The 14043-nt window shown below is 49.3% G+C and overlaps 1 protein-coding gene across 2 annotated transcripts in view; it reads left to right on the top strand.

Moving 5' to 3' along the window:
• The window catches only part of ADAMTSL3 (ADAMTS like 3), a 348695-nt gene extending 335524 nt beyond the window's left edge, over nucleotides 1-13171 (top strand). For both annotated transcript variants that reach the window (XM_043554621.1, XM_043554622.1), the window contains 4 exons: nucleotides 1501-1705; nucleotides 4682-4782; nucleotides 9264-9478; nucleotides 11053-13171. In XM_043554621.1, the coding sequence (XP_043410556.1) occupies nucleotides 1501-1705; nucleotides 4682-4782; nucleotides 9264-9478; nucleotides 11053-11159 (628 nt within the window). In that variant the 3' untranslated portion in view covers nucleotides 11160-13171. The remainder of the gene's footprint in view (nucleotides 1-1500; nucleotides 1706-4681; nucleotides 4783-9263; nucleotides 9479-11052) is intronic.
• The last annotated feature ends 872 nt before the right edge of the window (nucleotides 13172-14043 follow it).

Here is a 14043-nt window from a genome sequence, read left to right as displayed (position 1 = left end):
TTCTTACAACGTGAAAAGAAATTTATCAGCAGCCTCATTTATTAACTGTTCTCAAGCTTTTGCGCATCCCTAGAGTACACAGTCATACGCTTTCACACCTACAAGAGACAGACAGAAGTCACCCCACTCTGGGGCCCTTCACGTCGAGAGTCCTTTGTCTTTCTGTGTCGTGGATGCCTCTGGGTTGCCTGGAGAAGCCTGTGGCTTCCTTCTCAGAGCAAGGGGTTTTGTTTGTTTGTTTGTTTGTTTGTTTGTTTGTCTGTTTTAAGATTTTTGAACATCTGTTTATTTTTGAGAGACAGAGCATGAGTGGGGGAAGGGTAGAGAGGAAAGAGACATAGAATCCGAAGCGGGTTCCAGGCTCCATGCTGTCAGCACAGAGCCCGATGCAGGGCTTGAACTCACGAACCGTGAGATGGTAACCTGAGTCCCAGTCGGATGTTTAACCCACTGAGACACCCACGCGCCCCGAGCAAGGGTTTTAAATCTGTAAAACAGAATATATTTGATCACAAAGGAAACCAATTATGCTGAAATACAGTACTAAAATATTTAAAAATTATGATACAATAATAGGTTTGCTTCTCCATTAATACACTAAATGGTAAGATCTGGCGGTACATTAGTTTTGCAGCGGTGATGAATATACATGGTATTTTGAGATGCCTGCTACAATTGTAATGTCATGTAAAAATATCTGTGGTTTCCATCGGTAACAAAATCACACAGGTATCGCTAAAACTACTGTATTTTGCAGCTGAAATTCTTATAACTGAAGGAGGACTCAAATTATATCTCAGTGACAGTGAAGATGTAATTCTTTGCCCATCCAGGCCCGTGGTCCCTTGGAGAGCCACAGGGCTCAGGTTAGGAACCCGTGCTCTGCGGTAAACCAGCCAAACTTCAACATATTTAGTGACACAGCACTCCGTCTCAGACACGTCCCGTTCCAAGTGTCCTGTGTCATTAAAGTGTGAGGTTTAGGGTCAGATAAACCTAGAATCCAATCCCAGCTCTGTTGGCATGTAGTTTTCTGCGACCACGACCAAGTTATTTACCCCTTTGGACGTTGGTTTCTTCCCTCCAAGAATAGGGATAACATGTAAATCTGTCAGAGCAAACAGCACATCGGTGCTTTGAAAATATTTTCTTCCCTTTGGTTTCAATGAATTGAAACCCACTTTTTTTTTTTAACTTCCACCTCATTTTGCCCCAGCTCTACTCTCTGGAGCCGTGCAAGTGCTCTTATATACTTGGAGACGGCCCCACCCCACCCCTGGGTTCCTCGTTGCCACCTGCTAATTCCGGTTGCTCCCCTGAGTAAAAGAAAACCTGGGAATAGAGCTGGGAGTTCTCTGTGGTGCTGTCCATCCCCCCAGAGAAGCGTATGGCCCCCAAACGGTCGCAGTGTTAGCATTGGTTTTTTTTTTCTTTTCGAGACACTCCCTGTGGTGTCTGACATCCCTGTCCTTCCTAAGCTGCCGTAGTTTTTGTTCCCAGGTGGCTCACAGGTGCCTGGTCGGAGTGCTCTGTGTCTTGTGGGGAAGGATTCCGCAGTCGCCAAGTGACGTGCGTGCACACCAGAGCCAACGGAGCCACGCAGGTGACGTCTCCGAGGGCCTGCGCTCCCAAAGACAGGCCTCTGGGAGGAAGGCCGTGCTCCAGTCACCCGTGCGGCCAGTGGGTCGTTGGACCGGGGGGCCAGGTAAAGCTGGACGAATCTAGTGTTTTCAGGGTACTGGAATCATCACTTTCCTTCTAATGCATTATTTTCGATTTGGGGGGGCGGGTGGTCTGATTGATCTCTAAAACGAATGTAGGTGCCTGACCTCCAGGATTAGAGCTGGAGTGTCTCTGTGTCTTCTGATACAAAGGCAAATCACAGTCGGGTTCTTTGAATGCAGCCGTGCAGGAACAAGCTCCCAGGCTGACGAGCAGCCTCCAAGAAAAGGAGCAGAGGGACATTAGTAATAAGGGCACAAGAGTCTCATAACCCTCCCCCAATACCACCTGGAACAACAGTATAAATAAAAAAATATTCGGGAAAACAATTCTAAAGAAATGTGTAGGAACCTCATTAGCCTGCTACGGCTGCTGAAACAGAATACCACGCACTGGGTGCCTTCAAGAGCAGAAGTTTATTTTCTCACAATTCTGGACGCTGGAAATCCAAGATCGAGTTCTGTCAGAGTTGGTTTCGGTGAGACCTCTCTTTCCGGCTTAGACAGTCACCTTCTCACTGTGTCCTCATGTGACCTCTTCTCTGGAGAGAGAGAGACAGAGAGAGAGAGAGAAAGAGATTTCTGGGGCCTCTTCCTCTTCTTATTCTTTATTATAAGGAATTACCTCATGCAGTTATGGAGATTGGCAAGTCCCAAGAGCTGCAGACAGCTGCTATTGTCATTCTAGCCCAAAGCCCAGCGGGCTAGAGACCCAGGAAGAGCCAGTGCTTCGGTTCAAGTCCAGAAGCAGGAAAAAGCCGATATCCCAGTTCAAAGACAGTCTGAGTCAGGACGAGTTCTTTCTTACTTGGGGGGGGAGGGCCAGTCTTTGTGTTCTCTCCAGCCCTTCAACTGATTGGGTGGCGCCCACCCACGTTAGAGGGAACAATCTGCTTTCCCCTGACTACTGATTTCAATGTTCATCTCATCTAAAAACACCCTCCCAGAAGCACCCAGAATCGTGCTTGGCCAAATATCCGGGCACACCGTGGCCCAGCCAAGCTGACACATAAAATTAACCAATAAAGAAAATTATCCCATGAAGACAAATAGAAGACATGGTTGAAAACACTGTTGAAAAGTAGGCCGAATAAAGGAACCCTCTAAACTGTAAAGGTGTCTGCTTCCTTAAATGAGCCGAAACATGTGATATAATTTCAGCTAAGACTACGGCAGAACGCTTTTGGGGAACTTAAGATAATTTTGACATTCACACGGGAGAACAAATGAGCACAGGAAATTTTGGGGAAAATCCACTCACTAGAGGTGCGGAGAGACCTTCTGAATGTGGTGTTTCAGCTGCCGCGAAGCAGTTGTAAGTGAGACAGGACAGCGTCAGTGCGGGACAGTAGCCCCGAGTTGCGCAGTGTAATGGTACGACACACGCAGACCCATGTTAAGCGGGTTCAGTGTTCAAAGGTAATTAATCACAGGGGAAGAATTGCTTAAAAAGCTAGTGTTAAACTGCCAAGGTTTTTTTTTTTTTTTAAGAAAATTAAAGAAGATCTAAATAAATGGAAAGGCATCCCATATTTATGGATCAGAATACTTAACGTGAAGCTGAGAACACTTTCCACATTGATCGACGGATTCAACACAATCCCCGTAAAATCTCCCAGCTGGCTTCTCTGCAGATACTGACGAGCTAATCCCTAAAATTCATATGGAAATAGAAAGGACCCGGAATCACCAAAACCATCTTGAGAAAAGAACAAGATTGGAGGGCTCAGACTTCTTAGTTTCTTTTTTTTTTTTTTAATTTTTTTTTCAACATTTATTTATTTTTGGGACAGAGAGAGACAGAGCATGAACGGGGGAGGGGCAGAGAGAGAGGGAGACACAGAATCGGAAACAGGCTCCAGGCTCCGAGCCATCAGCCCAGAGCCTGACGCGGGGCTCGAACTCCCGGACCGCGAGATCGTGACCTGAGCTGAAGTCGGACGCTTAACCGACTGCGCCACCCAGGCGCCCCTCAGACTTCTTAGTTTCAAAACTTAGCACAGAGCTGTAGTCATCCAGGCAGTGTGGGTAGACAGGGGATAGATCTAGAGATCGCTAGAATAGACTTTAGCTTAAGGTCGAGAGATAAATTTCTGTATCAGTGTCGGTTGGCTTCCTACAAGGGGGACGAGACCATTCAGTGGAGAAAGAATAACCTCTCTGGCAAATGGTTCCAGACAACTGGATACCCGCGCGCACAGAAGAATGAAGTTGGACCCCTAGCTTATACCGTATGCAAGAGATTAACTCCAAGTGTATCAGAGACCTAAATTCAAGAGCTGAAACTACAGAGGTCTTGGAAGAAATGTAGACACGAATCTTCATGCTTTGGGTTAGCAAGTGGATTTTTAGGTACGATACCGAAAACGATGACAATGTAGTTGGGCTACATGAAAATTAAACACCCTCGTGCTACAAAGGGCATGACTGAGAAGGTGAACAGGAACAGAATCGGCATGAGGGCAAGGCCTTTGCAAGGAGAAAACAAAGTATAAGGAAAAAGTAATATGCATTAGGACATGAAAATTTAAGAATTGCACGTCAAAAAACTTTTTTTTCTATAACTGAACTCACCTTAACACAGAAGCCTCCGCTTTTGCACAGGGCAGGAAAACCCAAACTTGACAGTTGCCTATGCTTTTAAGCACAGTCCTATCAGGACCTAAGCCCTGTCGATTACAGATTGGCCCTGTTCTTTTCCCTTCTCCCCAGAGATGGTCTACGTTTCCGGGCGGGGGAGGGGGAAAGTGGAGGTGGAAGGTCCTTGGGTGTCTTCTTGGCCCTGAAGGAGGGCTGCCTGGTCCTCAGAGCTGCACCCCCACCCTCCCTGACCTCCCCTGGGGACAGCTGGTTCCCTGTAGCCGACCTTCCCCCGGCAGTGCCCCTCCGTACATGACCTTGGTACCACAGCATGCCTGAGCTCACAAGGTCGTCCGTGCTGCACTCTGCTTTCGTTACAGTGCCCTGCGCGTTGCCTGGGTCGCACAGCGAGGATGCCACAGCATCGCGCAGCTTGTCAAGGCCACAACAGCTCTGACTCGGGCTGTGACGACCGAAGCAGGTACTGGCCCTGCCCTCGGGCGACGCGAAACCTCTCCCGCCTCGGTCAGTGGCTGTGGCCGCCTGGGAGTGGAATGATGTCTCCTGTCTACTCCCTTCTCATAATTGACGATTCCTATACCACCATCTCAGGCAGTATGCATTATACTGAAATATCAGTCATCACGTACTATTACAGTTACAAATCATTTGAACGTTAAATGGGTAGAGAGATACCCCAAAGAGGGGAACAAAATAGAGTAGCAGTGAGAATAGATATTTTTCCTTCCGTACACAAAGTTGGTAAAGCCTAATAACACTGAAGTTCACAGATTAAATCTTCTTCGTGTTTTCAGTGAACTACTTACTGTATTCCTCCGCTTAGAAACTATTTTGATAGTTTTGTTTTGTTGAACTATTTTGGCACAGTGGTTTAGCAGAGAATGACAAAGGCGTTTGCCTTGTTAAGGGGCTTAAACCAGAAAGGACTCTGCTTTCCTCTTAGTAGAAGTCTAAGCTGGTGGATGGCTTGGGGTAGAAGGTGTTGTTCCATGAGGTCACGCAGAGACCCAGACTCCTTCCCCTCCATACCGTCCCAGAGAGGTGAGCCCCAGCCAGCCCAGAGTGAGGGAGAGAGCCGAAAGCACGTGAATGAGAGACTTTGGACTTCTCCCACTCTCGCGTTGTGTGATGGGGGTTACCTGGCCTCCTCGTGTGCGGGAGGGAGCGTTACCGCCCGTGTACAATTACAGTTGGGAGGTTTTGAGTAGCTGCTCTAATGTAAAGTACCTAAGAAGCCTGGATCATCGAAGATGCTCCACATATGGCTCCTTTTCCCTCCTTCCGCCCTGAGTGTTGCTGGCAAAAATGAGATGACCTTGAAAGCTGGCTCACTTTCCATCTTGAGCCTTCAGTAAGGCTTGGCGACATAGTATCAGCTGTGGTTCCTATTCCCCGCAACACAACTCAGGCCAGAACTATTTTCCTCAAATGGAAAGTGTTTGGAACAGCTGCCCTCCTTCTCAACAGGCAACCTAGTTCTGTCTTTTGCTGAGAAGACAGAGACCACACACAGATTGATATCAATTATCCCAAATGTTTTACTTTGCATTCTCAAAGGAACACTTACAACACAGACACTTACCTGCATGGATTGAGCTTTCTGGGTGTATTTTCCTGACACTTGTTTTTTTTTTCTCCTTATCGATACGTCTTCCCCATCTTAGTACATAAGATTCACTTTGTTCTTTCTCGTTGTTGTGTTTCACATTACCTCATTCCATTGCTGATGGACATTTGATTGTTTGGGTTTTTTGTTTGTTTGTTTGTGTGTGTGTTTGTTTTTGCTATTACAAATACTGCCGTAGGCATTTCAGGACTGCAGTAGGCATATATCTTTCTGCACGAAGGGTTGTATTCTTAGAGGATAGTTTTTGGTATGGAATGGGATTGACAGGGCTGTTCATTCTGATACTAAGTTACCATCATAATTGCCTATTCCGGGAGTATATGAGAGTCCCCCCCTTTTCATGAACATTTTAATAGGTTTTCAGTCTTTGTGAAAATTTTTGTCAATCTGGCGGGTGAAAAATCACATCTTACTGTAATTCATACTTTTCTGATTACTTTTTATATGCCTTTTGGCACTTTGTATTTTTTTCGCAAACCCATCCACTTTTTTCCATCCCTCCCACGATTACCGGCAGCCAGGCCGTCCAACTGGTCACCCTCCACCTGCTGCTCCTTTCCAGCCCAGCCTCCACACTGCAGCCTGAGCAATCCTTTCCAGAACCACGTCTGATCGCACCTCCACGACACCCCACCGCCCTGTGGGATTCAAGTCCCGCTAGAGGCTTCCCTTGCTCTGAGTAGGAAGGGTGGCCAAAGTATGCAACGTGGCCTAGAGAACACTGCACAGTCGACTCTTCCCTGCCCTCACCGCCTCATCCCAGACCTCACACACCCCCACTGTTGGTGCTGCAGCCACGTTGTCTTTCCTCCAGGACACGTGCTAGATTCGCCACGCGCTCTCCAACCAATGGCAGCGAAAATAAGATGCCAAGACATACTAGAGAGGATCAAAGGCATGGAGGGGTCTATCAGGAGGCTCAGTTGTGTGACAAAGTGGGGTTTTAGGAAAAGAGTTGTGGAGATGAACCGAAACGGTGGAAGCATTTAGAAGAAAGAATAGAAGAAAAATTCCTGGAGCTGGGGGGAGGCGAGGAGGGGTCAAGTTGCCTTTCGTTTTCTCCGTCATCTCTGCTTCCTCCAGGCTTGGCCGCCCTGCTGTTACATCCCGGTGCTTTTCTCTCGCGCTGTTAGCTTTGCAAAGTTGAGACATTGAGGAGGACTCGTAGAAACAGGGTTGCTTTGCGATTTTTAGCACCATTTCTACTCTCCTGTTTTCTACAGGGAAGCACAGGTGTGTGTAGCACCCATGCCCAGACCGTGTCCCCCTCGCTCAGATATCCCCCCGTCCCCATCCCCAGTCCTGTCCCCGGCTGGGAGGAGGTGAGATCTCTGTGCTGGACCAACCTTAGGTTCTTTCTCTGGGTCCTCGGTCAATGCCCAGCCTCTAGAACTTCTGCTTCTGTGTTGGTCCCTAGCTCCCCATGTCCTCCCATCTGTCATGGGCTCTGTGGCTCCTCCTGCCCGCCCCTTCCGCTCCCCACCCCGGGACCTGCCTTCCATCAGAGCAGAGATTGGCCCCGTCAGTTTGGGTCCTTTGGGCGCCTGAAACAACAAAAGTCAGCTCGGAATGATTTATGCAGAAAAGGTGGGAGATTTCTCATTAAGACAGACCGCCCAGCACTTGGGCGCAACAGTTTGGTCTCCTTTTAAAACACATGTTTTTGTGCGTATTCGGTGAGTATTTGTTCCACCTTTTTTCAGTAGTAAAAGCTCATCTGTGCGTGGTATGGCCGAGCGGTGCTGGGTCTATGCCCAGTTGTCTGAAACAACTACGATTCATAACCACTGGGGAAAATAAAAGCCCTGTAATTAATAGGATAGCCTCTTCCTCTTCCCATGTAAAATCTTAAAGAGTTTGAGGGGATGGTGTTGTTTAAGTAAAAACATTTTGATGGAGTCTCCCCCTCCTGGCTAATCAAAGTACTGCTTTCAACTACATGTAACATTCTCTCCCCTGGAGATGATCAGGTTATCACAATTTTCTCCATCTTCCTCCATGTCCAGTGGTGTTTCTACTCTCCTTATGGATCATGTGCCCTGGTAAGGAGCCTTTTTAAAACATTTTTTTAAATGCTTATTTACTTTTGAGAGAGATAGAGCACGAGCAGGGGAGGGGCAGAGAGAGACACAGAATCGGAAGCAGGCTCCAGGCTCCGAGCTGTCAGCACAGAGCCCGACGTGGGGCTCGAACTCCCAAACTGTGAGACCATGAGCTGAGCTGAAGTCGGGTGCTTAACAGACTGAGCCACCCAGGCACCCCTGGTAAGGAGCCTTTTATGGGAATATACAGACGTGTCTCAAGAATCCAAAGGGAGAGAACGCCGTCAGACCACAGGAAGGACCGTGACCAAGAAATGAGAAGTTCCTGGGGGTTTTCCCCCTTTGTCTCTGCCGCTTGCTGTGTTTCTGCTTCATTCTTTGTCTCTTCTGAATTTTTTTTTTTCCTATTTCTCTGGCCTGTGTGGCACAACATGGCCACCATTGCTCCAGTCTTCAGGTTTATAGGTCTTATTCCAGAAACTTCCAGGCTCACGGAGGAAAGACAGTTCTTGAACCGGCTCAGCCAAGCTAGGGCTGTCTTCCAGTCACCTGTGGGGTGGGAGACATTCCCGTGTAGCGCAAAGATACCTCCCAGGAGCCCTGGCTCGGGGAGCAAGCGCGGGCCCTCTAGGGTGGCTCTGCCCTCTGGGTAAATGTCCTCAAAAACCAGAGGGTACCAACCTTCTGTTCTGTCCTAAAGGGTAAGGAGCCACAGACGGATCCCTCTTCCCAGATGGTCTTTGCTAACTCTGAGCACTGCTAACTCTGAGGCCTGGTGTGGCCATATCGTAAATGGAAGAGTGAGTGCCATCTCGTAGCAGACAAGGTTGCTCGCACAGATTCGCACTCATGCCCGGACATACCTCCAGGGCTCAGATAAACAAAACTCAGCTTGCCAGCAAAGTGGAGGAAGCATACAGACCGTGAGCCGTGCCCGCTTCCTTGCCTAGACTGACCCGCTCTGGCTTTCTCAGGACAGTGTGTCTTTTGGGGGCGGGGGGGGGGGGTGTCTTAACTTGGTGTTAGAAGGGAGCAGAAACACGTGTGTGCTCACCTCTCGCTGTCACGACGGGGCCACCACCTTCCTCATCAGCCAGCCGTGCCCAACACAAGTCGGCTTCCTGGCCAGCAGGGTCCGGATCGGCGAACCTCGAGGACGCGGAAAATAATGGCACGGGAAAAGGCTTGATCTCAGCACGAAGTGACACCCTGCTTCTCCCATTTTCCATTTTTTTTTTTTCCTTTTTCTTTTCCTTTTTTCCCCTCTTTCAGACCCACCTTGAAGGGGAACTGCTCGTCCGGGGCGTGTGACGCGTGCTGGCGCCCCGGCCCCTGGAGGCCCTGCACGGCGGCCTGCGGCAGGGGCTTCCAGTCCCGGAGGGTCGACTGCGTCCACACCAGGAGCTGCTGGCCCGTGGCCGAGAGACACTGCGTGCAGAAAAAGAAACCGGCTTCCTGGCGGCACTGCGTGGGGCCTTCCTGCCATAGTACGTACCCCTGTCGGGCCCGCCAGCGCCCCAGCCTTGTCCCGGCAAGACCCGGGGGTGCCTCCCTCGCCAGTGGCTGGTGGCACGGCCCACGGGCCATCCGGGGTGCAGGTGGCATCTTGGGGCACTGGGAGATTAGCCCCTTGGATGCGGGTACAGCTCGGTGTCCTTTCGGGAAGAGCCGTCGAACCAGCTGGGTGTCCGCGGCCTTGGCTCCCACTGCCTCCTCCCGCCTCTGTCAGCCTCACCGCACCCCCTCCTGCCTGCGGCTCTCATCTGCTGGGACGGCGATTCTTAAAGATTTGACCTGTTTGTACGATGATATGTTCACGTAGGCATATATTTTTATGTTATTCGTATATTATAGTTATTATATTATTTTTGCAAAATGTAATCATAAATATACGTAGCCAGGGAGCAGGCTCCTAGCTTGTATCGGTTTGCCAAGGGGTCCACACCCCTGCCGTTCCAAGCACTGAGAGGAAAGACGGAGGCCAGGAGGGCGGCGAGGCCCTGGAGAGCGGCGTGAGGCCGCGCGGCCGGCTAAGTGGGGAGCCCACTGTGCTTCTGAGCCTAGTGCAGAGTCGTGGCTCTAACCCCAGCCTCGTGGGGGCTTTCTCCGCTTTTTAAAATTTGGGTCCAGCTGACACACAGCGCGGCATTAGTTTCTGGCGCAAGACATAACGATGGGACATTTTTGTTTAAAATTTATTCTCAAGTTAGTTAACATAGAGTATCGTCTCGGCTCCAGGAGTAGAACAGAGTGATTCATCTCTTACCTGTAACACCCAGTGCTCTCGTCCCAACAGGTGCCCTCCTCTACGCCCATCCCCCGTTTAGCCCATCCCCCCTCCCACCTCCCCTCCAGCGGCCCCCGCTTTGTTCTCTGTCTTTAAGAGTCTCTTATGGTTTGCCTCCCTCTCTGTCTTTATCTTATTTTTCTCAAAAGATTTTTTTAATGTGTATTTATTTTTGAGAGAGAGAGCTAGAGAGTGTAAGCGGCACAGGTGTGGAGAGAGAGGGGGAGAGAGAGAATCCCAGGCAGACTCCATGCTGTCAGCACAGAACCCTATGTGGGGCTCACACTCACAAACCGCGAGACCATGACCTGAGCTGAAGTCGGACGCCCAACCGACTGAGCCACCCAGGCGCCCCTCAGAGGATTTTTTTTAAAACTACATCTCAGGGCTCCTGGGTGACTCAGTTGGTTAAGCATCCGACTTCAGCTCAGGTCATGATCTCCTATGGGTTCGAACCCTGTGTCGGGCTCTGTGCTGACAGCTCGGAGCCTGGACCCTGCTTTGGATTCTGTGCGTGTGTGTCTCCCTCTCTCTCTGCCCCTCCCCTGCTCGTGCTCTGTCTCTCTCTGTCTCTCAAAAATGAATAAACGCTACAAAACCATTAAGGGGTGCCTGGGTGGCTCAGTCCCTCTCTCTCTGCCCCTCCCCTGCTCGTGCTGTCTGTCTTTCTCTCTCAAAAATAAAATAAAAACATAAAAAGAAACCACAGCATTTAAACTGCGTCGCCCACGAGCTCTGCGTTCCACGGATATCTGGTTTTTTTCTTCCCTGCAGGAGCCTGCATGGACACCACCCACTACTGTATGTTTGTAAAGCATCTCAACTTGTGTTCGCTCGATGTCTACAAACAAAGGTGCTGCTGGACGTGTCTGGAAGGGTAAACCTGTGGAAGGGTCGTAGCGCTGCTGTGAAGAAGAGACCAGAAGTGTAGAAGCTCTTTCCCCCACGTAGCCCGTTCAAAAACATGTTATTTCTTTTTAAAAAAAAAACACAAAAAACACTCTAGATTCTGCATGCAAACAGGTCGATGCAAACTCACCGCTGGTGGCGTTTTGTGCTGTCGTTTTCACCACGGCCGGTCTTTAATTCCAGCTCTTTGAAGCGATGCATCCGGGACCAACGAGCGTACCGTGGCAGGCGTGCCATGGCACGTGGGACCTCCCCGTGTCCTCCTCATCAGGAAATCGCCCAGGTCCCCAGGGCGTGGTCGCATGCTTCCTCCCGTGACGTGTAGGCTAATAGCATACGGCGTCCCGAAGTCTTGAGGGACACACGGCAACCGATGACTTCCTCTTCTCCCAAGCTTTAGGGTTTCAACAGGTTTATAAAGCGTTTACACTCTGGAAGCCCTGGCCAGTCGCCATTGAGATGGCGTGATTGGTGCTAGTGGCATTTTGATGGGTCCCGAAGCCCAGGCTGTGAACGAGAGGCAGTCACACCGACTGATCCGAGGATCCTGGGGGCGGGGAGCTGTGTCTTGCCCTTACGCTTAGAGAACCGGTGGAAGAAACCACAGAGGAAACCTTGCTGCCAACTTCACGACCATGGAGCTCTATCTGTGACCAAATGCGGCATCTCGGAAATCAAAGGAGAGGGGGAATTCACCTTTTCTGCTGATTTTGAAGTGCAGTCAAAGCTTTCTTTTAAGAGCTGTGAATGAGACTTCTTCTGAGCACTATTCTCTTGCACACAAACAGAAAATCAAAGCCTTACTACGCCTAATTTATGCACACGATAGTATTCCTGAGGGTTCTTATTTCGGGAAGATTGTAAGAAAGTAATCTAAGTATGAAACACGGTGGTTGGAAAGACTTGTTTATAGTAAAGCATTGTTTTCCTTCAGACTGATTTGTCGGTAAATCCAAAGTGAATTTGGGTGAGGCTAGAAGTTACAGTTGGGGCTAGAGGTCAGAGTTAGGATTTGGTGAGTAAGTGTAGGGTTTGTGTTAGTTTTAGGATCGGGTTAGCTGAGAATGGAAATTACAGTAGGGTGAAGGCTGGAGTTGGCTTTGGGGGTTGAGGTTAGGGTTGGGACCAGGACGGGTTGTGTTGGGTTGCGTTCGAACTGGGGCCAGTGCTGGTGTTGGTGACAGTGTCAGGCTGGAGGGTAAACCTGGAGTAAGTGTTTCTGCGGAAGTAGTCTGGGGCTAGCATGAAAGTTCGAAAGCCAATTTGGTTATGGCGCCCCTTCCCTTATATCCTGCCAATTACTGCTTTAGATGGCACACAAGCCCAAGTCAGTGGCCGTCCGTGCTTACGTGGCGACCCAGCCACCCGCACCCGTGTGCTGCCCCCAGCGCGCCGGCCACGACATCCCCCGAAGCAGGTGGCTCTGGACCTGATCACAAAGACGTGAGCAGCGCGTTTGGTCTTTGGACGTGTCTGTGGACGAGCTCACTGAGTCTCTCGACCACATTCTGAGCACCAGCCCTCGTGTTCTGACTTTAGCCTCACGGACACTGGTGACAAACACTACTGTACGTGGAGGGTTTGGTGGCCGGGATGGATGGGGATGGGGAAGGGCACACACACCAGCCCGTGGGTTGTTAATCATCAATCACCCTTGATTGTTGAAGGATTTTAAATTAAAAGAAAGATCATTTGTAAAATACTCTTTGTATATATTTATTATATGACTTAAAGGTGCAATATTTTATTTTGTACAGTATGTAATAAAGACATGGGACATATATTTTTCTTATTAACAAAATTTCTTATTAAATTGCTTCACCTTTGTATTTAAAGTCGCTAATTTTCTTGTACTTTTGTTACCATTCAAACGATGTTCCTGTGTACTGTATTTTACTACTGTTTCTATAACATAAGAGTTAATGTTTCTTTCATGACCCTTAAGTGATTCAGAAATAAATTTGATTATTCAGTGGCATCCTTAGACACGTGAGTGGCTTGTTTGTATTGTTTTCTGATTTTGTCGCCTGGGTCAGCCTTCTTGTGGGTCTGGGAGCGGACCTGATGGGTTCACAGTCCTGGATCGTCTTGTGAAATGGGGGTTAGAGGATTCAGGGCGGATCACATAGAAATTCAACTCTCACTCCCTCCCCCCATCGTTGATACCCTGCGCATTAGAGTGAAAACGATGTCAAGGGCAGAAAGGGTGGAAAGAAGTCCCAAATGGACAGCCTGAGACAGGTTTAGAAGTAGGTGGTGGTAGGAAACCAAGAAGTACTAATCATCTTTGATTTGGGATCATTAAGAGGGTTATAGGGACCGACCGACCGCGTCTGCACGTAAAGACTTTTTGGCCGCGGTTGGTGAGGAATCAAAGTCCCTCGTTTAACACTAGGATTCACTCTTAGCGCTGCCCGAGCAGTTCTTACAAACCACAAGGCCTTTCTTCCTAGTCTCTGGGTCTGTGGGCTCATTTTCCACAACAAGGATCTGCAGGGAGACCCGTGGAGATGGGATGGGGTGAGGCTGGAAATTTCCTACTGCCTCTTCTCTCTGGATTGTCCTCCTTTCTTCATTGGATTCGTCCAAGTTTGGCCTAGTGAGAACTCCTTCTAGAATGTGGCAGGCTGTTAAATATTACAGGTTTCTGGGGGCGCCTGGGTGGCGCAGTCGGTTAAGCGACCGACTTCAGCCGGGTCATGATCTCGCGGTCCGTGAGTTCGAGCCCCGCGTCGGGCTCTGGGCTGATGGCTCAGAGCCTGGAGCCTGTTTCCGATTCTGTGTCTCCCTCTCTCTCTCTGCCCCTCCCCCGTTCATGCTCTGTCTCTCTCTGTCCCAAAAATAAATAAAAACGTT

This window comes from Prionailurus bengalensis, chromosome B3 (assembly GCF_016509475.1).
Source record: "Prionailurus bengalensis isolate Pbe53 chromosome B3, Fcat_Pben_1.1_paternal_pri, whole genome shotgun sequence".
In the NCBI taxonomy this organism is placed as follows: domain Eukaryota; kingdom Metazoa; phylum Chordata; class Mammalia; order Carnivora; family Felidae; genus Prionailurus; species Prionailurus bengalensis.
The sequence above is the reverse complement of the archived record's forward strand: the minus strand, read 5'-3'. Positions and strand labels throughout refer to the sequence as shown.